General features: G+C 46.3%; 1 protein-coding gene across 3 annotated transcripts in view; it reads right to left on the bottom strand.

Annotated features, from left to right (window-relative positions):
* The window catches only part of LOC118855743 (CGRP receptor component), a 52,066-nt gene extending 30,017 nt beyond the window's left edge, over positions 1 to 22,049 (bottom strand). The window contains exons 1-5 of one of the 3 annotated variants that reach the window (XM_036765759.1): positions 21,902 to 22,024; positions 12,392 to 12,555; positions 8,376 to 8,412; positions 4,555 to 4,653; positions 50 to 144 (exon numbers count right to left, since the gene is read on the bottom strand). In XM_036765759.1, the coding sequence (XP_036621654.1) occupies positions 50 to 144; positions 4,555 to 4,563 (104 nt within the window). In that variant the 5' untranslated portion in view covers positions 4,564 to 4,653; positions 8,376 to 8,412; positions 12,392 to 12,555; positions 21,902 to 22,024. Of the gene's footprint in view, positions 1 to 49; positions 145 to 4,554; positions 4,654 to 8,375; positions 8,413 to 12,383; positions 12,556 to 21,901 lie in introns of all 3 variants that reach the window. The other 2 variants (XM_036765757.1, XM_036765758.1) reach the window with 2 other exon arrangements.
* Positions 22,050 to 26,715: the final 4,666 nt, after the last annotated feature.

The following is a 26,715-nucleotide window of genomic DNA, read 5'->3' as shown; positions in this document are numbered from 1 at the left end:
TCTCCATGTCCTTCTTCCTGCTTGTAAGACAGTAAGATGTAAGACTTACTTGGTTAAGTTGTGGCTTTTCATGGCTATGAGGAATTCCCTGAGGATCTCCGGGCTCTGGTGCCTGCAGGGCGTTTTGGACAGGTACTTCATCGTCTGGAAGGCAGGAAGGAAAAAAAGAAAGAAGGGAGAGGCATGAAACAAGGGGCAGGGGTGGGGAGCATGGGAGGGACTCCAAACTGGCCGGGCTGGGCTGCTTTCTCAAGAGTGTCTGAATCAGCAGCTCCCACACCCTGGCCCAGCACACTCACTGCCCCAATACTGGCTGGGCTGAGGACATGAGATGCAGTGAATGAAAAGAGCCTCACTGATGGAAATGGAAGGACATGGCCAGAACATCTTAGACCTGGAAAGGGCTGCAGGGGTCATCTGGTCCAACCCCCTCATTTTATAAGGGCCAAAGTCACACAGAAAGCATCCCAGGCAGGACCTGAACTCAGATCTTCAGACTTCAGAATCAATTCTCTTTCCATGGTGCACATGAGCTATGGAATCCTTAGTTTGGGGGCGGAAAGAACCAAAGAGAGCACAGGGCTCAACCTGCCTCATGGTAAACACAACCAGACTGAAGCCCAGAGCAGGGAAGGGTTTGGCCCAAAGTAACACAGGTGGAAAGGAGCAGAGACAGATTCGAACCCAGGTCCTCTGGCACCAAAGGTAGATAACTATCTCTCCTACATCCATTATATTCCTCTCCAGGGTTAGCATGGTTTTAAATGGCCTCCAATTTTATCTATTTACTTTATCCATGGAGGAAATAAATACCCAATTTACAGCCTTTTAAAGCTGCCCCAGAGCCAAGGGGGTTCAGCGACTGGCCCAAGGTCACACAGCCAATATGGGTCAGAGGCAGGATTTGAACCTGAGTCTTCCTGACTCTGAGGCTAGTAGCTCTCTATCCACACAGAGACTCAAATATTGGACCCTTCCAAAACTGGGATCTCAGGGAGGGGAGAAGATGCCTATTTAGGCCAATAAGGGGCAATGATATCAGAGCAGGAGGGGCTCTCTGCTCACTATTCATCGATCCACACAACTCGGGGCCTCCACAGACTGCCTGCTCCTTACTATCTATGAGACCCTGGATTCGTTTCTAGACCTCTCTGGGCCCCAAAGATCCCTCCCAGACTGTAATTCCTTCTCCTTTCTAGGAGGAGGCAAAAGTTCCTTTAAACCTGTCCAGAGGAAAACCTGGGGGGAAGCAGGTCCCCTTACTCCCTCTCCCAGGGCCCCTGAGAAGTTCCTAAAAAGCAAGACTCTCTCCCTGGGGGCATCAAGCTGAGCACTTCCCCACCCGTCAGTCCCAGGGAAGCACCCAAGCCTTGGCCACATTGCAGGGAGGATGACCCCAGCTGAGGCTCCGGGGGCAGCCCCGCTCCCTTTCCTCATCGCCAGACCTTGAACATCTCCCTTTGGTTCCAACTCTCATGAAAGCTCATCCCCTTTCGTGACCCAGAGCCTCAGTCAGTCTGCACTCTTGGCCCTGTTCCCTAGAAGTCTGGGGGGAACAGAGGGACTGAGGCAGAGGAGGACGGATGAAGGCTGTTTTACAAACAAACCCCCACTCCTCCCCTACTCCAGCCCAGCTGCCCCGTCTCCCCTGCCTGCCTCTTCTGTCCTTGAGGCAACATTTCCCAATCCAGCTACCCCGCTTGAGAACCAGAGGTGAGTAAAGATAAAACTTTTAACCTCGTCTGCTGCCAAAGTGAGGGACCAGACCAGGGAGGGAAATTCATTCCTTGGACTAGGGCCCACACAGATAAGTGTGTACAGATGGACGGCTTCAAACAGGAACTCCCCACTGCACAGGGCGCCACGTGGGGTCAGGAGGAAATCCCTTTACTGATACCCTCTCAACGAAACTCAAAATGGTCCAGAGCGACGGAGAAGTCAGGAACAAGATGGCACCCCCAGACCTGCTCCCCCCAACCCCTGCCCTACTTGTTCTAGTCTCCTAGATCACCTGAACTGAACTGGAAAGAGTAGAAACAACGGGATGCTTGAAAACGCAGTCAAAGAATCCAGACACATCTTACTGAGATTAATTGACAAAACACAAGTAATCTAAAGGATGGCACGTCTACTTCCACCATCTGGAAGACTGGGATCAGGAGAACCAAATGTCGGACCACATGTTCACATCGTATAAACTGCCTCTCTGTTCACCCACCGCTCTGTGCCTTGGTTTTTCTACTTTTAATATTGGGGGGATGGAGGGGAGGGGAGGAATACTTTCTACCTTAAGCATCTTTGGTTCTAAAGTACCCCAACAACTCAGCATAAAAAGTGCTTCCAAGCCAGAGTGCTGCAGGAACCAGCTGTACCAACTGAGCTGATTGTTAAACTTTTAAAGTGAGCGTTTATACCTCAGAAATTGGCAAATGCTACGAATTAGGATTTAATTTATTGTTCTGACGGCCTAGACTTTAAAAACTGATGGATTTATTATTTATCACGTAGATTAAACTTAAAAGTGTGTTGTGGGTACAAATTTTTCCCCCAGAGAGCTGGTTGTTAAATATCTGGATGCCCACAGTTACCCCAAGCCGTCCTACAGAGGCTCTAACAGTAACAGTGATGATCATACCACAGTTAAAGCACAGCCAGGAAGAGTGGGGAGAGCTGAATTCTCACCCAGGCTCTGCCCCAGTTTGCTATGTAACCTTAGGCAACTTGCCATGCCTCACCAGGCCTCAGTTTCCCACTCTGAAATACAAGGGGGTTGGATGGAATGAGCTCTAGGGCCCCGATGAGTGCTGAAATCCTATGGATTATTCCAGAAAGAGCAAACCCCGGGTCACTAACGGTGTCTTCCAACAAGCTCTGGCAGAATAATAAAGACAATGTTATTTTAATAGACGTCATCATAGCCAACATCCATAATCTGCAAACTACACAGAATGGAAGTCTTCATAGCGACGTAGCAGAAGAAATCTCCAGTGCTGGAGGAGTCCGTGGTACCCTCATCCCCCTTCCTGTCACCGGCTTTGTCCCCAAACGCTTCCCGTCGGCCAATGGAGGAAGAGGGGGTGTCCCAACTTTCTTATTCACTTATGAAAAGCAGTCAATCAAATCAGGAAAATGTATGGATCGGGAAACTTGCTAGCTGGGTGGTCTTAAGCCAAGTCGCCACAGGTTACCAATTTGTTAACTGTGTGAAAGTAGCGCCTAACACAGATGTGATGATTCACTGTAACAGAACTATGGGTTAGAAAAGTGCACTCTCTGAATCTTTTGAGTTATAGATTTAATTGTTAAAAGAGTCATGTATATATGTTTAAAATTTAAAAAAAAACTCTAGGAAAAAAAACAGTCATTTATCCAACTGCACGCTAGCCCTCAAAACAGGAATACAAAGGACAGTCAGATGCTGACTTGTCCTCAGTTTCTGTCTCAAAAACACGAGAAGGAAGGAAACAAGCATTTATTAAGCACCCAACGTGTGCTCGGCACTGTACTAACTAAACGCTTTACAGACTTGTCCTCTAACAGTTTCTGTCTCAAAAACACGAGGAGGAAGGAAACAAGCACTTATTAAGCACCCAATGTGTGCTCGGCACTGTACTAACTAAACACTTTACAGACTTGTCCTCTAACGGTTTCTGTCTGAAAAACACGAGAAGGAAGGAAACAAGCACTTATTAAGCACCCAATGTGTGCTCAGCACTGTACTAACTAAACGCTTTAGATATTATCTCATTGATTCCTGGGAGGTGGGCGCTGTTTTTATCCTCATTTAACATCTGCAGAAACTGAGGCAGACAATGGTTAATAATAGTAGGTAACATTTACGTAGTGCTTCCTATGTGCCAGGCACTGTGCTAACTAAATGCTTTACAGGGCTTTACTCGTTTGATCGCCACAACTCTAGAAGAGGTGCTCTTATTACATACCTATATATATCTGTATCTGTATCTATGTATAATATGTCTATATATATGTGTGTGTACGTATATGTGTACACGTGTGTGTGTACATATACATATACATGTACATATATATACATACACGCATCGTACAGACAAGGAAACTAAGACCCAGAGAAGTTAAGCGATCTGCCCCTGGGTCCGAGGGGGGATTTGAACTCATGCCTCCCTGACCCCAAGTCTAGCATCCTATCCAAAATGCCGAGAGACTCCAGCCCTCACAAACGCCGACTCAGCCAATTCCAGCTGCCTCACATTTCTGACTTTCGCCTTCCCCAGAAAGTCCGTCCCTGGCGCAACGGTTACCTATGCCCTGTGCCTCACTGGAACGGCCCCACTCATGGCTGGGGGGGATATCAAGGAGCAGGGGCAGGGGCCGCCCCCCCAGAGGACAGCAGAGACACCTCCAGCTGCAGCCTGTCCAATCCAGGTGGTCACTAGGATCTTGGCCAGGAAGCAGCTGGCCAGGGCTGGGGAAGCGGGGAGAGGAAAGGGAGGAGGGGGGGAAGGGAAGGAAAGGGGGGAGACACAGAAAGGGAAGGGGAGGGGGGCAGAGACAGGGAGCCCCTCACAGCCTCACCTCGTACATGATGGTGTTCAGGTTCTGCTGACCAGAGCTGTGTTTGTTCTTCCCACTCTCTTTCCGCTGCTCTTTGAGATCAGTGAGTAACTGGAATACCTGGGTCGGGGAAGGGGAGAATAAAAAAAATTTGATGAGGAAATCTGAGCTTTAAACTGACATGACCTCCCCCTCCGCCCCCCCAAAAAAGAGGCATTGGGATTCAGTGGTTGGCCCGCCCAGAGAACCTCACCTTGATTCAGTCTTACTCTATGTGTGACCTTGGGCAAAACAATCTCTCTGGGCCTCCATTGATAAAACAGGTGGGATGGACCTCTGGGGTCCTTTTGAGGAGGACTGAGTGCCAGAGCTGGAGTCAGGATGATGTGAGTTCAAATCCAGCCTCAGTTACTTACTAGCTGTGTGATCCTGGGCAAGTCACTTTACCCTGTTTGCCTCAGTTTCCTCATCTGTCAAGGAATGGCAAACCGCTCCAGCATCTTTACCAAGAAAACCCCAAATGGGGTCATGGAGAGTCAGACACAACTGAACAACAAAAATTACTGTCACCATCATTATATCTATGACTAAGAATCACGTCTGCCCCATCCTCCTTCCGCTTCCTGATGTCTCATCTGTAGGGCCTGCACTGATCCTTTACCAATGAAATCCCAGGCTGGGGTCTAAATCCAAAGCCAAGCTGAGTGATTCCTGCCCAAAGGGGGAAGCCAGATTCTCTTGTTTGGAAAGGAAAGGCTGCTACGGAGAGTGTGGAGAAAAAAACACCCAAAGAGCATGTGGGCAGATTGGCAAAAATGCTACAGAAACCCCTCTGCCCCGCCCCCGCCCCCTGCCCCAGGGGGGATGTCCTCAGTTCTCCGTCAGGCAAAGTCAGTGCCATCAAAAGGGGACATCTCGCACCCAAAGAAAACAAAACTCTTTCCTGTTTTTGAAAAGCAAAACGGCCACAGAGAACAGAGGACAGGACAAGGGTCAAGGTCTCTAGCCGGTGGGGATGTGACCCCTGTCCACGCTGGACCTCAGCAGAACTCACAGGAAGTGGAGCTGTGTGGGCAGTGACCTGCCCAAGGCTGCGGTCACACTGTCCCAATCACAGAGATACAGTGCAGGGGTGCCAGCTGCAGGACAAGCTGGCCGGTGGGTGGACCACAAGGGCAGCCTCACCCACCTTCCCACAGATCCCAAAGAAATCACAGTCAAGTCCAAACACACTTGGACGTGGCTTCTTTATTTCACTAGCTAAACATGCCCTCTCCCTCCCCACCCCCAACCTAATAAATCTCAATACCTCTCATTCCCATATCTAATTTGAGGCTTGCAAAGTGTTTTTTAAAATTATTTACTATTTTATTCTTCCCCACTTACATGTAAAAACAATTTTTAACATTCTTCTTAAAACAAGTGTTTTTGGGGGCAGCTAGGTGGTGCAGTGAGTAGAGCACCAGCCCTGGAGTCAGGAGGACCTGAGTTCAAATCCGGCCTCAGACACTTGACATACTTACTAGCTTTGTGACCTTGGGCAAGTCACTTAACCCCAATTACCTTGCCTTGCCCCCTTCAAAAAACAAAACAAAACAAGGGTTTTTTTTAATCTTTAACAGGAAAAATATTTATTATGTTAACTCTGACTTTATGGATACAGCTTTCTTTTTTTGGGTAAATTTTTAAAATTTATTTCAAACTTAAATACAAAAAGAAAAGAAAAGAAAAAAAGAACATCGCCATGTCCACGACAGAACATGAGAGGGTTCAACAGAGAACAATAAATTGCCATTTCAAGAACACCTATATAATAAATAGCATACATTGTTTTGAAAGCTGCCCAGTCTTTCTTTGCTTCTTTGTGGGTTTTCGTTTGCTGTCTGTTGTGCAGAGAACTTTTTACTTTATTTTTTCCCCTCCCAAACCCTGAGCCCCACCCCAAAGAAGACTCCAATTAAGTGTGGATACATATATGCATACATAGATATCTATAAACACACGCATATATACACTTATGCGCATACGTGTGAGACCGTACTATGTATATTTCAGCTTGTCCTGTCCTTGTCCATCTTCCCTCCTAAGTCCAAGTCTTCCCGTGTTTTTTTAAAATCAACCAGCTCCTCATCTCCTATACAACAACATTCCAACCCAATCCCATCCTATTTGAGAGATTGCCTACCAAAGCTTTTTCCCAATTTTCTGTACTTTTTTTTTTCTTGGCTACATAGGTTTTATTCACACAAGAAATTTTTAATTTAAAATAATCAAAATTATCCATTTTACACTTCAACAATGCTCTCACCTTATAATATAGTTTAAGGACTGATACTGCTGAATCTACTTCCTTTGTATTTTTTCCCCTGATTTCTATGAAGTTCCTTTTGTTCTTCCAAAGGAACTCTGTTATTATTTTTTCTAACTCAGAAAGATAATTTTTTAGTCATTTAATTGGGATGACACTGAATAAATGCATTAGTTGGGTAAAATTGTCATTTTTTAAATGATATTGGCTTTACCTACCCATGAACAATAAATATTAACTATTATTTAGATCTGACTTTATTTGTATAAAAAAATGTTTTATGCTTATGTTCATACAGTTCCTGCATGTGTTTTGGCAGGTATAGGTATTTTATACTGTCTAGTTATTTTAAGTGCTCCAAAACAACACTGAATAATATTGCTGACAGTCTAGTGTCTCTATTTTTCTCTTTTGATTAAATCTATTTTAGCTTTAACTTCGTCTGAGATCATGATTACTAACCCTGCTTTTTTTACCTACTAAATTCCACTCCTGCCCTTCATTTTATGTTTGTGTGTATCTCTCATTTTTCTAATGTTTCCTGAAAGTAACATATTGTTGAATTCAAATGTTTAATCTGTTACTCATTTCCATTTTATGGGTAAATTCATCCCATTCACATTCTAAGCTACGATTCCGTGTTGTGTATTTCTCTCCTTCTGACTTTTCCTCACTATCCTTCTCACCCTATTGGATGTGGCTTTCGATATTTTAATCCCAGCACACCTTTGAGCCAAGTCGTTGCAAGGATTACTATCTCCATTTTACAGAGATGGAAACTAAGTCTAATTCAAGTGCCTTGTCTATGGTCACAGTGTCCAAGGCAGGATCTGGACTCTGGGCCAAGCACAGAGGACATTGTTCCAGGATAGGGCTGATCTCATCCCTTCCTGCTCCTGTTGCTCCCTCGGCTGCTCCCTCCCATCTCTAGGACTGACTACAAAGATCTCCATAATAGGGTGCCCCTTCCTATGTCACGCTGCAATCTGGCCACCCTGGGGCTCATCACCCAGGACTCCCCAGCTCCCAATTCCAGACACCAGCTGTCCCTTGTCTGTGAGCCCTCCCACCCGCCCCTTTCCTTCCAAGCTCAGTTCAAACCACACCTTCTTCTGCAGAAACCTTTCCTGATTAGATTAGGAATCAAGAGGCTCTGGAATTGAGTCCAGGGTCCACTGTCCACTCCTTATGAGACCTTGGGCAAGTTTATCATAATCTCCCTGATCCTCAGTTTCTCCATCTGTAAAATGAGTCTGAGGTTTCTTCCAGCTCTAAATCACACATATTAACGACCTTGGTGAGCCTGTCCCCTTCACCTATATCTCAACCAAGGTGGCCGTTAGGCCACCTTGACCTTTGACCTCTAAATCCTCTGACCCCAATTGCTGTTGTCTGAAGGGTTAGGGATTGGGCTGAATGATCTTCCGGGTCACGTCCATCTCTGAGGTTCTGGGATGCAGACCCTGTCTATACCCTCATGGGGTTCACCAAGGGCCCGGACACTTGTCAGATAATCCAACCCAGAGCCAATTACCTCATAATTGCTGAGCAGAGCAGCGTTGGCATCCTTCCTGCAAAGGAAACAGAAATAAAAAAGACAGTTATAATCCCATCAAGAAAAATAAATGGTCCAACCTCCAGAGCAGGAGGCGGGGCTACCAAATGGCCTCTAAGGACCCTTCCAACACTGAAGCTCAAGGATCCATCTGACTGAATTCCCTTGCATCAAAGTGGAGGTCAGTGGGCAGAAATGAGTGTCCCCTGCTGTCTGGAGGGGCCCAGGCACAGGAGAAGAATCGAACTGAAACCAAACCAAAGTATAGAGCAAAAAGCCTTAAGGACACAAGTGCAGAGTGTGCTGGGCACAGCTCTGAATGGTCAACTGGATCCAATAAACAACGGCTAACCACCTACTCCCTCTACTACACATCAGGCACTGTGTCAGATGTGGGGGGATTTTACACACACACACACACACACACACACACACACACACACACACACACAAATATAACAGTCCCTGTCTTCAAGGAATTTTCATTCTGCTGGGGGGTGGGGGGGGGGTGTGTGGAAGGGTGGAAGGAAGGAAGGTGGTTCCAAGGAAATATGGAGTCTACATGGTGAATAAAAACAAGGAAGCTTGATGACGGACGAAACACTTTCTATTAGAATGGCTCAGGAAAGCCGCCAAGTGAGCCTGAAAGGAAGCTAGGGATTCTAAGAGGCAGAGGTGAAAAAGGAGTACCTTCCAGGAAGAGAATATACAGCCTATGCAAAGGTGCAGAGGCTGGAGATGAAATACCTTCTTACTGTATAGATCAACCAAAATGCATTTAATGCCAGTGACAGAGGCACCAGGAATACTGCGTCATAATCTCCAATCCTCTCATGGGTGTTTACCCTGCAATAATTCACCCGTGGTTCAGCAGCTCAGGGGGTCAAGAAAAGGCCTCAGCCTCTTCTCTCCCCTCTTTAATTGGGACACACCAATTTAACAGATATAGTAAGAAGCCACTAGGTGGATAGTGCACAAAAAGTGCTGGGCCTGGACTCCTGAAGATTTGTCTTCCTGAGTTCAAATCTGACCCCAGACACTTAACTGGCTGTATGACCCTGGGCAAGTCACTTAACCCTGTTTGCCTCAGTTTCCTCATCTGTCAAATGAGCTGGAGAAGGAAATGGCAAACCACCCCAGTATCTTTGCCAAGAAAATCCCAAATGGGGTCACAAAGAGTCAGACATGACTGAACAACTAAGCAACAACAAAAAAAGATACAAAAAGAAGCAAAAGCCAGTCCTTACCCTCAAGCAGCTTACAATCTAATGGGGGAGACACCATGTAAACAAATATAGACAAAGTGAACTATATTCTGGAGTAAGATGTAAGAAGACTGGAAAGTGAGGAGGGGGTCAGGTGAAGAAGCAAAGAGCACTGAGTTTGATGTGAGCTATGGGACCAGAGTGTAAACCCTGACTCTGTCTCCTACTAGCTATACTTCCAGAGTATGAACTCTAACTCTGTCTCTTGCTAGCTATACTTCCACAGCATGAACCCTGTCTTTTACTAGCTATACTTCCAGAGCATAGACCCTAAGTCTGTCTCCTACTAGCTATACTTCCAGAGTGTGAACCCTCTGTCTCCTACCAGCTATACTTCCAGAGTGTGAACTCTAACTCTGTCTCTTACTAGCTATACTTCCAGCGCATAGACCCTAACTCTGTCTCCTACTAGCTATACTTCCAGAGTGTGAACCCTGACTCTGTCTCTTACTAGTTATACTTCCTTGGGCAAGTCATTGGGGTTTCAGTTTCCTTGCCTCTAATCTGAGGGGAGGCAGATGAGCTGTGCTCTGAGGCTGCCTCCAGCTCTGTGCTCCAGAGCATAAAGCAGGGACAGAGTAGTATGTTCTGCAGAGAGGATGGGAAGCAGAGGGCAGGGTCTGAGCAGAGCGTTCAAAGGAGAGTGTGTGGAAAGTCCAATATGGTCAAAGGAGAGAATGACCTCAGCATGTAGCTGGAAGAGCTGGGAAGAGACCAAGCAGATCATTAAGAGTCAGGGTAAAGAAAAGAGGCAGGAAAGATGGGGCCATATGGAAGAAGGCATATAGTGGCCATAGAGCTGGCCTCGGGACCAGGAAGACCACATTTGAGCCCTGCCTCTGGCATATACCTGCTGTGCCACTCTGGGCACAGTGCTTAATCTTTAGTTGCTCTGCACAAATCTCTGACTCCCTAAGCTTCAGCAAAGGTGCCAACCTGTACTGGTGGAGGGAGTTTCTTCACCTGGAGGTTCTCTAAACCAATGAAAACAGAAGTCTAGTCTCTATTCTATATTTCATACGTATATACATATATGTACATACTGTAGGATCACAGATTTGCATCTAGAAGGAACCAAAGAGACTGGGCCAAGTTCCTTCTCATTCTACAGATGAGAAAAATGAGGCTCAGAAAGTTTAAATGGTTTGTGGGAAGAAGCTGCCGGTGTCACAGATTCAGAGCTGAAAGGGACCTAAGGGGCCACCCAATCTGACCCCTTCACTTTACAGATGAGGAAACTGAGGCCCACGAAGCTCAAATGACTTGTCTAAGGCCATGCAGTTAGTTCACTTCAGAGCAGTAAGAGGCAGGGACTGCCAGAAGGCAAATTTCGGCTTCACGCCAGGAAAAATTTCCCCTACATTTAGAGCTCAATTAATTAGCTCATCACCTTTTGGGTGTCCCTTTGGCAGGCTAGGGGAGCCTACGGACCCTGTCTCAGAACAATGTTTTTTAAAGCATTCACAGTGGAAGGAAATGCTAACTACCAATTAGAGGTTAGTGAAAATAAAGATTTATTTTTTCCCATTCAGAAATCTATTCATACACTCCTCAGCAACAGCTATTTAAAAAGTGGAATGAAACTGCTTGTCTTCTCAATGAGGGGGGAGGAGAGGGACGGAGAAAGTTTGGAACTCAAAAATTTTTTTTAAAAAAGAATGTTAAAATTGTTTTTACGTGTAATTAGGGGAAAATAAAATATTAAAAAATAAATTAAAAGTAAAATAAGTTGCCTCGGAGGCTGGACCCGTTCCACGCTACAGGAGAAATTTGTTTTCAGGAGAATGTTGGATGAGATGGCTACTTGCTTCCTTCCAACTCAGAAACTGTGCGGTTCTATTCAAGTGTTGGGATTTCCTGAAGTCCAAAATAGGAAAATGTACGAGGCTGTCACACATCGGGGGAGCACGTGGGCAACGAGCGGATGGTCTGTGTGTTCCATTCATCAATAACCCTGTCATGTCAAGAGGAAGCAAGGAAGGTCCCTGGCACATTGGGAGGATCTTCTGAAGTAGAATATAAGCTCCTTGAGGGCAGTGTGTGTGTGTGTGTGTGTGTGTGTGTGTGTGTGTTACCAGAGCCCAACATAATTTCAGATACACAGAAGATGTCTGACAAAACTTATGGATTGAACGACTCCAGGATAATATTTGTTCTGACCAATAAGCTACAAACTAGACCACACACGGGTCCAGCGCTCGGCCTTGGGATTCATCCCAGCTGCAGTATGATCCCACATCTATCTATACCAGACCCCTCGGGTGCCCGGTGGCCTCTGGACCCTAGGGACCGATCGTTCTGGTAACGCATCGCTGCTTCAGCAAATCAAAGGAAGACACGCAAAGAGCTACCCTTCCCCCCACTGGCCTCATCTCTGATTCATTCCATGAGATAGATGAATTTCAAAAAAAAAAAAAAAAACCACCAAAGGAAGAAAAAGATCTAATTAGTGTCCGGAGCGTCCATCCGTCCCAACCAGAAAACTGCTAACCGGATCCCTCGGCGTCTTTGCTCGTTAAGTAGTGTAATTCAATCTAATGAAAAGGCGGGGAGTCTTGTGGACCGAGGCCAGTCTGTGGGCCCTCAAATACTCCTGAATGGACGGCTCTGTTCTAAGCTGGCCTCGGCTGGGCCCTCTTCTCCTAGAACTCTCCAAGGGAGCGCCCCCCCCCAAAAAAATATATGTGTGTGCGTGCGTCTAAATATACACATATGTACGTACATACATACACGCATGTTGCTCTTCATGGAAGAAACCACCAGCCAGCACGGCGCAGCCAAAGGAGCAAAGTACACGGTACTGGAGGAGCCGGCTCCGAATACCGCCTCAGACGTTTACTAGCTGTGTGATCTCGGGCGGGTCACTTGACCTCCGTCTCCCTCAGTTTCCTCACCTGTAAAATGGGAGGATTAGACTAGATGGCCTTGAAGGTCTTTCTAGCTCTAAATCTGTAATGATAATTACAATAAGAAGTATTCAGATGGTATTTTAAGTTGAAATGTGATCTCATTTGAGCCCCACAACAATCCTAAGAGGGAGACACTACCACTATCCCCACTTTACAGATGAAGGAAGAAACTGAGGCAGACACAGGTTCAGTGACTCGCCCAGGGTCACACAGCTAATAAATGTCAGGGACAGGATTTGAACTCAGGGCTTTCTTACTCCAACACTTAAAGTCCAACACTTTATCCACTCAGCTGTGATCTTAAGAATGACTTTTTTGCAGGCTAATGCTTTTGAGACTTTGAAAAGTAAACTGACCAGCACTCCAGCATTAGCTCCACCCCATCTAGAAAATCCTTTCACTCTGTATGTTGATGAAAGGAGAGGACAGGCTTTGGGAGTCCTGACCCAGGCCTTCGGACCTGACCCTAGGCCGGCTGCCTGTTTTCAAAACAATTAGACTCCCTGGCTGCTACAGCCACTCTAACTGAGGAAGCTTCTAAACCTCTAGCTGACCAGCCCCCATAGCAGATGGCCGCCAGTGGTATGAAACAGTCGTCTTTAATTCCCTCCAGGGAAACTGTCCTTCCTCCATACTCTTATACTGCCTGGTCCTTGTCTGCTTAACCTCCTTGCCGGGTTTGTCTCCTCCAGGCTCCAAGCCATCAACTTCCAGATGACTGCTCAGACTATGCACCCCTTGAACTGGACCCATCGAGGCAGGGACGGTCCTACACCCCTTGCCAGCGGGAAGCAGTTTCAGAAGCTGAGACCTTCGCCCCTTATCCCAAAAGAATTTGGGTCCCATTTGTTTGAGGCGGGAATGATGGGGTACAGTCTCTGGGAACCCCCTTGAACTCTCCTTGAATCTTCCCACTTGATCCGGCCTTTGCCTGAAGCCATGAGCCTTCCCTTACTGCTAGGCCCAAATCTCTATTTCCCTTCAACTAGCCTAGCCAGGTATTGTCTGTCATCTCCAGGTGGCCCTCAGCTATTTCCCACCCTTAACCTCATTCCTGGAGTTGGACCTCTAGTCACCCCAGTCCTATCAAGATCCTCCTTAGACCCCTCCTCGAGACCCTCCCTAAATCCTTCCTCTAGTCACCCCAGACTACTCGACCACCCCTCGATCCCTCCCACAATCTTTCTGCATATAGCGCCATCTTGCCTCCGTGAAGGGCTCAGATTCAATCTAGCTCGGCTCAGATTAACCTGGCCTGATGGCACTGGCGGCACAAACGCTCAGACTCCTTAAGAGTCCACCCAATATGGCGAATCTTTAATGAACTTTGTCTTTTTCTTTGGCTGTGGAAAAAAAAAAGAATGATTTTTTTTCCATCTCCCCTCTGATGACGTGCAGCTCACAGCACTCTCTAGGGAACGGAGGAACTTCATGTACATTAGGTCATTTGATTCTAGATGTTACCGTTACCCCTATTTTTCAGAAGAATAAACTGAGTCTTATAAAGGTTTGCCCAGAGCCACGGACTGAGGCTGGATTCGAACCCAAATCTTCCCGACTGCAAGTCTGGTACTTCCCCCACGTGTCATCTTCTCGCGGTCCACATCCAGATCAATCCTGCTGGCCTTTTCTGGATCTAATTAACAAGGAGCCAAAATAACCTTTGCATCCCTGTTTTGCCAAAGCAAGGGTCGGGGTGGGGGCAAGGAGGCAAAAGCCCTTGATGGTGGGGTGGGCCCTGGGTGTTTCTGGGTGACAAATGATAGGTGTTTGGCTGTGTGTGTGTATATGTATGTGTATGTATATATATACATGTCTATGTCTGTGTGTCTATGCGTATGTCTATGTCTGTGTGAGACACAGGTTTGGCTGGACCATCACGTACAGAAAGAGAAATAACATACAATGAGGATGAAAAAAATAGGGAGGTTCCCAAAGTCCTGAAAAGTCAAATGGAAGTGTTTCTCTTTGATCCTGGAGGTAAGAGGGAGCCATGGGGGCTTACTGAGTACAAGAGAGAGACACAAGTCTGGGAGAGGGGGAATCACGGGCCGGAGTGAGGAGAGCCAAGAGAGAGGTGAGGAAGGTCTGAGTGAAGATGCCATGGAAGTGGAAAGCCAAGATGTGACAACTGACTGGATATATGGGACATCCAGGACAACGCTGAGCTTGTGAACCCAGGATACCAGAAGAACAGCGCTACCCTCCGCGGAAATAGGGAGATTTAGTAGAGAATGAGGTTTGTAGGGAAAAATGAAGCCAAAGGCTTCTGGGTTTAGACATGTTGGGTTTGCAATGTTGCGTGGACATCCAGTTTGAAATGTGCAGGATTAGGCTTAGAGAGCGATGTGGAAGGAGAGAGATTTAGAGAGATAGAGAGATGGACGGAAAGAAAGGAAGGAAGGAAGGAAGGAAGGAAAGAAAGAAAGAAAAAGAAAGAAGAAGGAAGGACAGAGAGAGAGAGAGAAAGAAAGGGAGGGAGGAAGGGAGAGAAGGAAGAAGGAAGGAAAAAAAAGGTAGAGAGATAGATCAATCTGAGAATCATTGGCGTAAAGATAATTAAACCCATGGAAGCTAATGAGGTCACCAAGCAGGAGAGTACAGAAAGAGAAGAAGACCAAGAAAGAGCCTTCATCTACACCCACCATTACGGGCCACAACATACAGGATGAACCCAAATAGGAGACTGAAAACAGAGCCAAATGCTGAAAAGAGCCGAAGGTTACACTGGTATAAATGTGTCAGAGGCAAGATTTGAACCCAGGTCCTCAGATTCCAGCTAGGTGGTGCAGTGCATAGAATACCCTTAGAGTCAGGAAGGCCTGAGTTCAAATCCAGCCTCAGACACTTACTAGCTGTGACCCTGGACAAGTCACTTCACCCTGTTTGCCTCAGTTTCCTCATCTGTAAAATGAGCTGGAGAAGAAAATGGCAAATCATTCCAGTATCTTTGCCAAGAAAACCCCAAAAGCGGTCCGGAGAAATCCACTAAATAGCACCAAAGTATTGGGATTCAGGAAGCGAGAGTATTTCCTCCTGAATCACCGGCTCCCCAGAGGTCCGGGTCCCCAGAGTTCCAGCCGAGACACAATGAACAACAAAGCATACTCTATTCAAATGAGTGTTTATTAAGAGGCTGCTTTAAACAAGCCCTGGACCAGAAGACACAGAAGACAAAGTAAATTCTGAGGGTGATTGATCAATCAGTCGATAAACATTTATGAAGTGTCTACCACACACGGCGCTCACACTCTAATGGGAGTCAATCAGGGTGAGCACGAACACTGAAGGCCAGGTTAGCTCAGTGAGTGTCCATCAACAAAGGAAAGACCGAACACACCGAGATACGGACAGAATGGAATGGAGAAACGTGGGAAGGTATGCATGAACTGATCCAAAGGAAAAGAGGAACCAGGAAAAGAGCATCCACTGTGCCCTGAAGGCTGAGCAACCAGTGGGTGAGAACCTGGTGAGAGAAAGAGCTGAAGCATCTGCTCCCTTCAGGTAGGGAGGTGGGGGGTTACAGGTATGCAACGTTGCATACACTGTCCCACACGGTCACTGTGCTGGTGGGTCTTTGCTTGACTGTTTCTCCTTAGTTTCGAGGGCTAATATGGTGGGGGCTGGGGAGACATCTGTAAAGGAAGAAGACACCAAAACCAAGTAGGGCGGGTGCGCTGGGCTTAATGTGTTCCTAATGGTGATGCATGATGGCCATTAATAAAACTTATTTAAAAATAAAATAAAGCCTTCATTTAGGAAGACTTCCTGGAAGAGGTGAACTTGTAAACTCTGGAGCACATCAGACATTTGCATCCTCTTCCTCCTCCCTATGTGTTTCCTCATCAAGGCAGGCCTCCCTGGAGACAGTTCAGGAGAAGGTGTGTTACGACCAACAGTCTCAGTCACTCTGAGCCTCAGTTTCTCCTCCTGTAAAGCACCAAGAAGCTCAGCCCACAGCTACCTCAAAGGGGTGTTGCCTACCATGAGATTACAGGGTTAATTCAGTTTAAAAGCACTTTACATATATCAGTTCAGTTGCCCTGTGCAAACTCTACTAAGATAGATAAATTATCCCCATTTTACAGATAAGAAAAATAACACAGAGGCCAAATGGCCTGCCGGTGGCCACAAAGTGATAGGGGAAGATGGGGGAAATGTAGGGCTCTTCCCTAGTCTGGTGTTCCATGCCAATCATCTACCAACAAAATATACTGTTGAACCTGGAGTCAGGAAGACCTGAGTTCAAATCCCAACTCTAACACTGACTAGATGCGTAACCCTAGGCAGCCTTTTAACAAACTCCTAGGGACTCACCTTCTGCCAACGTAGAATGAGGGGAGTGGTGAGCTGGAAGGTCCCTGTGGGGTCTAAAGCTGTGCCCCATCCAGCCTGATCCATCCTCAAACAGAAGTCTCCACTGCCACATCCCTGACTAGGGGCGATCCGGCCCCTGCTGGTCTAAAGACATCCAAATCGAGAACCCCTTGGATGGAAAAACTCCTTGGCATCCTTGTTCTTCTGCCCCCGCTGGGCTCAACAGTCACTGAAGGCGGCCTGGCTGCTTACTTCACTGATTTCACAATCATCTCACAGAGTTGTCTATTAAGTCAGAACAAGAATGCTTTTACTCACCTGGAAAAATAAACCAGTGACCACGGCCTCTAAACCTGACCACCACCTGGTGCCAAAGGCTAATGATGGTAACCAGGGAGGCCCAACCACATGGTTTGGTCAAAGGTCTGTTTTTTTTAAGGAGACTTGATTATCATCCCAAAAATGGGAGAGGGGAGACCCAAACACCTCCTAGCCTAGCTCAGCCCAGGGTCTGCTTTCCAGTCCTTAATTCCTAGTTTTGACTGCCTACTCTGGGAACCTCCTTAAAACCATATCTACCAACAGGAGAGGCTTCTGTTTCCTCCCTGGTACCCGGGTTAGGGTGTTAAGAAAATAAGGAAGCAGTAAAAACAGAAACAAAGTTCCCCTAGGCAGACACCCTAGTTTCCCCAGACATGACACTTCATTTTCTAAACTAGGCAGGGCTTTGGGGTTTTTCCAGAGTGCCAGCAGGCAAGAACCTGCCTATGTGGCCAGATTTCCAAAAAGCCACTGGCGGGGCAAGGAGGAGACACCGGAATCAAAGGTTCAGAGATGGAAGAAACTTTATAGGACATCAAATCTATCTCCCTCATTTCAGAGAAAGGAAACTGAGGCCTTCGAGGTTAGCTGACTGGCTCCTCCCAGCTGGTAAGCATTTGAGACATCATTCAAACCAAGACTGGACCCACTCTACCAAAGAGATCCTTCCCCCAATGACACTCACCCTAGAGAACAGCGATAAACTAGAACCCCCGACTCTAAGAAACTGCAAGACTTTGACACCACTTTCTCTTTCTTGCAAAATGAGATAATAATCGATCTATTCAAGGAGCTTACTTATTAATATGCCCCACAGCCTTGAAAAAAAAAAGGTTACAACCCATTCAGATCAAGGTATGTTTTCATACAGGCAAGGATCTGTGGTCTCACTGATGTAGGCACTGGATCCCAAAGGTACCCGAGCCTCGTCATTCCCAGTATCTCCTGTAAGTGATGCCCAAGGGTCCACCCAACACTCAGCCTGGGGTCTCCTTGTGTCTCATGGGCATCCATCCTGCACCACCTGCCGCCTACTGGACGTCCGGCAGACACCTCAAACTTCACACGAACAAAACCGAGCTCATCGCCTTGCCCCCAAACCTTCCCCTCTCCCACAATCCTCCATTCAAAGGCCTCTCCGTCACCTTGGTGACCAAATGGCCTCCTCACTCTCCCTCACCCCTCACTGCTAATCAGTTGCCAAACAACTTTGAAAGATGTAGGAATTCTGGTCAAAGCAACAACTACCTGTGATTCCAGATGCTGAAACACGCTACCCACCTCCTGACAAAGAGGGGATGGACGAAAGCTGCAGATGGAGATACACGGTTTTTGGACAGCACCAATGCGGGGATTTGTTTTGCATGACTATGCCTATTTGTTACATGGGGCTTATTTTTATTTTTCTTTTTTTTCCAACAGAAGGGAGCAATGGGAAGGAGAAAAAATTTTGTCATTTTTAATATTAAATTTTTAAAATATACCTTCTACATTGTACACAGTAACAGCAATGTTGTACAACACAATGATCAACTGTGAATGACTTCGCTTATTTTCAGCGATACAATGACCCAAGACAATTCCAAAGGACTCCTGATGAAAAATACTATCCATTCCCAGAGAAAGAAGCAATGGAGTCTGAATGCAGATCAAAGCAGACTTTTAACATTTTTTTCATGGGTTTTTTGGTCTATGTTTTTCTTTTTGCAACATGGCTAATATGGAAATGTTTCACATGACTGCCCACATACAGCTTATATCAAATTGTTTACCTTCTCTGGGAGAGAGGAGAGGACGTAGGAAGAGAGGGAGAGAATTTGGAATTCAAATTTTTTAAAAATGTTAAAAAGTGTTTGCATGTGTAATTGGAAAAAATAAAATATTTAAACACACACACACAAACACACACACACACACACACATCTATCAATGGATACAGCACCAGCCCTGGAGTTAAGAGGACCTGAGTTCAAATATGACCTCAGACACTTACAAGACACTCAACCCCCAATTGTGTATATATAATACATATATATAATATGCACACACACGTATATATGTATGTGTGTATGTATGTACACGTATATGTGTACACATGTGTATACATTAGGATCAGAGATTTGGAGGTCAAAAGAAATTTAAAGGTGAAGTCAATTTGATCATTTTAGAAGCTAAACAGCAAACTTAAGTAATGTGCCTTAAGACAACAGAGATGAGTGGGGAAGTGGAGATCTCACCCCAACGTCCTGAATCCAAATCCACCGTTGTCATCGTACCCGTGACACTGTATCCGTCATCCCTTATTCTCACCTACAGATATTCCGTAACTATACATATACACACAGAGAATATTCATAGTGGCACTAACAGCTCCTTGATTTCATGGGTTATGGAGAATTCCCAGTACGGAAAACTCCCTCCACTGATGTATAGGGCTACACTGTCTATACCTTTCTCTTTTTTTTTTTGGTTGGGCCTGTGATTTCACTCCTGTGGGGGGAGGGGGTGCTCTACACTCTTAGAGAGTGGCTTGGGGTTCAGAGGTTAGTGTGATGTGACGGGGGTCACAGAGACAGCATGTGTGTGACTTGGACCAAAGCGGCTACTCTGAGGCCAGCAGCCTTCTATCCGATACAATGAGCTTCCTCATCTATAAAATGCAGAAAATCCTTGCGTTTATCTTAAAAGCTGAGATGACAAAAGTCCTTACATCACCACATAAATGTAAGTTGTTAAAAAGACAGTATCACCTGGTGGATTGAGCGCTGGCCTTATACAGCAGAAGGGACTGTCTAGTCCAATCTCCTTATTAGAATGGAAGCTCCTGAGAGTTCATGACCAAGCAAAAGGCAGAGAGGAACGCTGAACGTAAAATGGGCAATTTTTATCATAGGTCATTTTAAGGTCTTTGCACAAGCAAAAGCAATGCAGCTAAAATTAGAAAAGAAGCAGGTAAATGGAGGAAAAAAAATCTTTGCAGTAAGTTTCTCTGATAAAGGCCTCATTTCTAAGGTATACAGACAACCAATTCAAAGTTATAAGAAGATGAGCCATTCCTGAATTGATAAACAGAAATACAAGGAAATGAACTGGAAGTTTTCAGAAGAAATCCAAGGCATGGGGGAGGGGGGGGCGCACCAGGGAGCCTAAATCACCAGTAATTAGAGAAATGCAAACTAAAACAACCAGTTTGCCTTAATCCACTGGAGAAGGAAATGGCAAAACGCCAGTATCGATATGGACAATACGGTCCATGGGGTCATGAAGAGTCAGACACGACAACAAATGGTTGTTTTAACAAACTCACAGTCATCTGATTGGCAAAGTTGTCCAAAAAAGGGAAATAAGAAATGCCAAACAGTCCGTGAGAGAAGAGGTACGTTAATGCACTGTGGGTACAACAGGGAACTGCCCGGCCTTTCTGGAAAGCAGTTTGGAGTTATGCCCCAAAAGTGATTAAACGAGGCAAACCTTTAACCCAAAGAAATTACTACCGGTTCTGTCCAAAGAGATCAAAGAAGAGGGTGAAAGAAGGCCCATATGTACAAAAATATTTACAGCAGCTAATTCTGTGGTGGCAAAGAACAGGAGCCTGCAGCGGTGAACCAGTCATACGGTATGTGAACCCGTGCATGAGAAATGAAGCAGGCACTTCCAAGAAAACCGAGATTTGCTGTAACTAACACACAGTGAAATTAACAGAACCGAGAGCTCCATGTTGACAATAACAAACATACCGTAAAAACAGCTGACTTTGAAAGAGGGAGCTCCTTGACCAAAGGCCGGGCCTCTATTCCACAGGACTCTCCTGGACATGCTCCCCACGCCCTAGTCACTGGCCAGAGCCCACGTATTTTAGGGGCATGTCCGCTTCCTCGACTGTAAGTGTTGGTTACAAAGACTTTGTTTTTCTTTCCTTTTTCAAGGGGTGGGAGGGGAGGAAAGAAGCCAGATTCTGGCTAATTAAAAAAAAAACAAACCCTTAATTTTGAGAACTATCACAAGGCCCCTCCCAGTAAGGCTGGCTTCAGTCTTTGTACTCCTATCACGGGCACCTGGCCTGGTCCCTCAACAAATGTTCGTTGATTGGTGGGTTTTAGGATGAGGAACCGAAGACTCCAGGGGGAAGTGACTCATCCAAGGACCTCACGCCTGGTCCAGGTCGCCCAGCAGACAAGCTCAGCACATGCAGACGGCATGACCCTGGGCAGGTCACCAGCCTCCCCCAGGTAAAGTTACATAAAAATGCTGATAAATGAACAGTTAACCAAGCACCCCAAAGGCCGGAGTTGGCCAAGGTGGAGGAGGGGGTCACGAAGGGCTCCGGGTTTGGGGGTAAGAGAGGGGGGATGGGAGGGGTGGGGACAGAAAGGAAAAAAGCCGAGGGGAGAGAAGTGCGATGCCCAGTCCCAAGCACGCCTGGACCGTCCGCAGATGTTCCCACGCCCTGCCCCCACCCCAGCACCGCGGCCCATGCGGGGACACGCACACGCCACGGACCGTCCGCTGCCTTCCTCGGTCTCCCCAGCCACCACTTAAAAGCTGATCCACACGCGTGCAAGCCCAGAAATGCACGCGCACGCACAAATGCACGTGTGCATCCACACGCATGCACATATGCGGACACACGCCGCCCTCCTCCCCCAGCCCGGGCCTCCCTCCCTCTCTGCCACGCGCGAGGCTGCGCACTCACACTTCCATCGTGGCCCTTCCTCTTCTTCCCCGCTCTCCGGCGGCTCCGTGATCCGAGTTCCAAGCCGAGCTGCAGGCCGCGGGCCGGCCGAGGGTAGAGCTCTGGTTCACCGCGCGCGCGCACGCACGCACGCACGACGGGGCCGACTCCGGGTGCTCGCGAAGCGTTCACTTAGCTACGAGCCCGAGCTTGCAGCGCCCAGCCCCCTTGCGGTGGCCCGGGGATGGGCGGTCCGGGAGGAAGCACCTGAAGAGCATCCTAGACCCTCTTGCCTTTGCTGCGGGTCTACAGACTTGGCTACGTTTTAGAGTACAAGTTCCCCGGGGCCGGACTGACCCTCTGTTGCATTCCAGTCCCCCAGTTTGAGTTGAATTAATCCTTGATTGATGGAAGCCCGAGACACTGGGTGGAACCTGGCACCCAGTATCAACCAATAAACAATTAATTTATAAACAATAAGCACAGTATCTAGCAATAAACATATATGAAGTTCTTCCCTGGGCCAGGCTCTGTGCTAAACTGCTGGGGATGGTTGTTGTTTGTCCTTTGTTCTTAAAGGTGACATCAGGAAGGTGATGCAGTGACTGTGCAAGTGAATTGGATTTAAGAGAGGGAGGGCTGTGCAGAGTCACCAGCCTCCCTTTCTCCTCCAGAGCCATCTAGGTACAGTGGCCAGATATAGATCAGGAGGACAGCAGATGGCCCAGGATGCATTGGGAGGCCTTGGTCTTTTTAAGCTAAGGTCTTTAACAGGGCTTTAACAGGTCTCAGGGGGCAGCTAGGTGGTACAGTGAGCAAAGCACTGGCTCTGGAGTAAGAGGACGTGAGTTCAAATATGACCTTAGACACACTTACTAGCTGTGTGACCTTGGGCAAGTTATTGTGGATCATTTAATACCATTTTATATCATTTTTGTAATTTCAATAAGACCCAGAGCCTGAGTTAATAATCAACTGGAAGAAGAACCTGGACCTGGGCTTCTTCGTTCTCCGAAGTTTGCTCAGAGAATACCTTTTTCCTCTGTCAACAAGGCCAGATAGGGCTGACCTAAGAACATTCTTTCTGCCGTTAACCATTAAAGGATGAGACCCTAATTCCGAGAAACTACCTTGCTTAATGTTTTATGGGCATATACTATGTTATAGAATGTTAATGGTAAATTAAACACAGAAACTCTGGGTTGTAGTTTTAACTGACACTTGTCAACACTCTTATCTTATTATATCTACAACCTATTCCATTAAGGAAAATCCTTGTCTTGTATCACGGTTAAACGTACATGGGGATCATAAAATCGCATAACACAAAAACATGCTGAATTGTGACTGTTCTAAAAATATAAAAACCTGTTCATTCTTCTGTACAAGTACTCCCTGCATGCACGTCCAAACTATGCTTAAGGGAATAAATAAATAATATGAATTTTTCTATCACCTAGCTGTGTTTGCCTCCTTTAACCAAACTTTCAGGTTAACATTACTTAACCCCAATTGCCCTGCCTTTCCCCCCTCCCCCCCTCAAAAAAAGTGTCAGTCAGAAAATGGCCTCTTTTACCTAGTCAAAAAAAAAAATCAATCTGGGAGGGGAAGACCCTCGGAGTTTCTGGCCAAAACAGAAACAACTGATATTTATATTGGCTCTGAGCAATCAGAATCCAAACTATGACCAAGTGGGGCTTGGGATTCCAGAAGAGGCAAAAGACAGCCCCAGCCCCAAGGGAGCTTAAGTAGACACTTAATAAGTGATTATTGGTGGACTGAGCCTTCCACTCCAGTACTTGGCACTAGTGGGGGGAGGGGGGAAAATGGGGATAGTAGGTACTTAATGTTTGTCAATCAATCAAGTATTTATTAAGTACCTAGTTTTAGATACCAAGAAGGAAAGCCTCCCTACTCTTAACGACTTGAATGATTAACACTAATTAGAAGGTAGAAAAGAATTTGGAAGGGAAAGGAAAAATATGGACTTCAGTGGGGTGGGATGGGCTCAGAAACTTGGATTTTAAACTCAGTCTTCCTGTGTTTTGAGTCAGAAAGTCTTCCTAGTGAAGCAACCAAGCAAACAAATATGACCCGTGTCTACCTCGATTGTCTCTCCCTTCTGGACTTTCTTGGAGTTTTTGCCAGTGCAAAGGGCACTGAGCTAGAAGTCAGTGTACATTTCTCTTCTCCCTCCTAGCTCTATGAATGCAAGGACCATATCTTATCCTCCATCTTACCAAGCGTTGGATGCATGAATGGAAGGCCTTACCTACGTTTATCTTTGTCTTCCCAGGACAGTTCTGGGTTTATTCCCATAAGCACAAAAACTCTGTTAGAGGAACAACTTTCTGCACACTTGTTTGCCTTCTTACATGAAGAATCTATGATTCAATCAGTGCGCAGAAACAACTCAAAAATGATTTAAAAGCTGGTTGAAGGGAAATGGTTGAAACATAGAGAAATCAGGTGACTTACCCAGGGTCACCCAGCTTAGCTTCATAGATTTCGAGTGGGAAGTGATGGCAGGGTTGTCTGGCCCAACCCAATTCCTCACTTCAAAAGTATCAGGGTTTTCCACCATATTGATCCAGCTGGTAAGGCGCCATTGGAACCCAGGTCTTTCCTTTTCTAATCCCAGCACTCGATCCGTTATGCAGCAGCAACTTCTTCCTGCCTGCTTAAGCAGAATTTAGGGAAGAATATTAATTGCTAATCAATCCTTAATGTTTTAAGGTTAGCTTATATTACTATACACACACACACACACACACATATATATACTTTACATATATTATTTCATTCGATGGGTGAGGGGCAATGCTGTTACTGCCTTCATTTACAGAAGAGTAAAACCGATCCTGAACATAATGAGTCTTTTTATTAATGGCTCAGGGCCATCACCAAATCGCTTGAACTGGAGTCTTTTCTACCATCGGAATTAGAATCTGGACAAGCCACAAGGCCCTGATTCACAATCTGGCCTCAGATACTAACGAGCTGAGTGACTCTGGGCAAGTTACTTAACCTCTGTTTGCCTCAGTTTCTTCAGTTGTAAAATAGGGATAATAAAATTTCTTGCCTTCTCAATGAGGGGGATAGGAAGGGAGGGAGAGAATTTGAAACTCGAAATTTTTTTTAAATGTTGAAAATTGTTTTTAAATGTCATTGGGGGAAAATAAAATATTAAATACATAATACTTAAAAATAAAATACAATAATATAGGCACGATCCTGAACAGTTTTAGCACAGTTCCTGGCACATAATGGGCACTATATAAATACTTCTTTCTTTCCCTGCCCCTCCTTTAAATTATTAATAGCTCTCATTAAATAGAGCTTTTTTGGTTTGCAGAGCTGATTGAAAATATCATCTCACTGATCCTCACAACAACCCAAGGGGGGCTGACAAGACAGAGAAAAATGAACTGTTGCCTGCCCTCAGGGAGTTTGCTTTCTGTGGGTGTTAAAGCTGGTACCCAGGTGAGTAAATATAAGGCAATTGGCGAGAGGAAATGAAGAAAAGCTTCCTTTAGGAAGTGGCTCCTGGGTTCCCTCTGAAAGAGAGCTTGGGATTCCCCAGAAGGGAGGAGTGAGAAGGGAGTTTTTCCAGTCTGAGGAGAGCCTCTATGCAAAGAAATGATGGAAAGTCAAGTGTAGGAGGAAGCCGTATAATTTGGCTACAAATTCAAGTGTGTGGTGGAGGAGCAAAGTGAAATCAGTCTAGAAGCGTCCACCCGGAGCAGATTGGGGTCTTTGGCAGTGGGATTGGAAAGGACCTTGAATGCTAAATTTCAAAGTTTGGATTTTTCCCTAGAAACAAGAGGGAGTGGCTGGAACTCCTTGAGCGTCATGGTCCTATCAAGAACATCAATTTGGCATCGATGCAAAGGACAAATTGGAGAGAAGAGGCAGACCAATTAGGAGGCTTATTGTAACATCATATCCAGCTGAGTCAGGTCCATGACAACTCAGAAAAAACAAGTCCCCAGGAAGGGACAAGCTGAAACTGACCCACTGACCTCCAGTGACATTTTGTAGATGGTGTAATAACCTAAAGGCGTTTCACGCACCCATCACCATAGTGTGCGCACAGGGAGTTCAAAGACATGACCCCTGCCCTCTCTGCTTACGGCTTAAGTGTACCAGGCTGGCTCTGAGGTCAATGGTTCTGGCACAGGAGAGGGACCAAAGCCAAAGCCCAGGCCAGGCAGATGAATGGATCTGGTATCGTCAGTGGCTACACCTGTTGGTGGTTTTGCATGTGATCCTGGCCGATGGCAACTTCCAGAAGTCTTACAGAAAAAAATATATATATATATCGAATGGGTTTGGAACCTTGGACTGTGTCAAGACCAAGGCTGAAGCTGGGCAAAGAGTACAGCATGGAAGGACAACATGGCCTGGGAGAAAGAACCCTGGATTTTGAGGCAGAGGACCTGGGTTCAAATCCTTGGTCTTCCCCTTCTTGTAGGAAATGGTCTATAACTTTGAGAAAGCCCCGAAAGCGCTCTATGCCTCAGTTTACCCATCTGTAAAATGAGGGGGTGGAGCTCTGAGGTCCCTCGCAGCTCTGGATCTGGGGCCTGAGAGGGTGGATGGGGTTGGGTCCAGCTCCATCTAAGTGGGGAGGGTAGGAGAGCGTGGAGCCAACAGGGTGGAGCCGGTGGAGGGATGACAAGGACCCAGGAAACATTTTCCAAGCCAGCCTAGTTCTCCTGATGGGGAAGTCACACACCCAAGCGGGCAGTCAGATTGCATCACCGTCCAGGTTCAACAGATGGCCATATAAATATGGAAAGCCCCGGGAGACGCCTGGGGACCAGAGGCGACCC

The sequence above is a fragment of the Trichosurus vulpecula genome, chromosome 7 (assembly GCF_011100635.1).
Source record: "Trichosurus vulpecula isolate mTriVul1 chromosome 7, mTriVul1.pri, whole genome shotgun sequence".
In the NCBI taxonomy this organism is placed as follows: domain Eukaryota; kingdom Metazoa; phylum Chordata; class Mammalia; order Diprotodontia; family Phalangeridae; genus Trichosurus; species Trichosurus vulpecula.
Note: the sequence above shows the minus strand (reverse complement) of the source record. Positions and strands in the feature narration are given on the sequence as shown.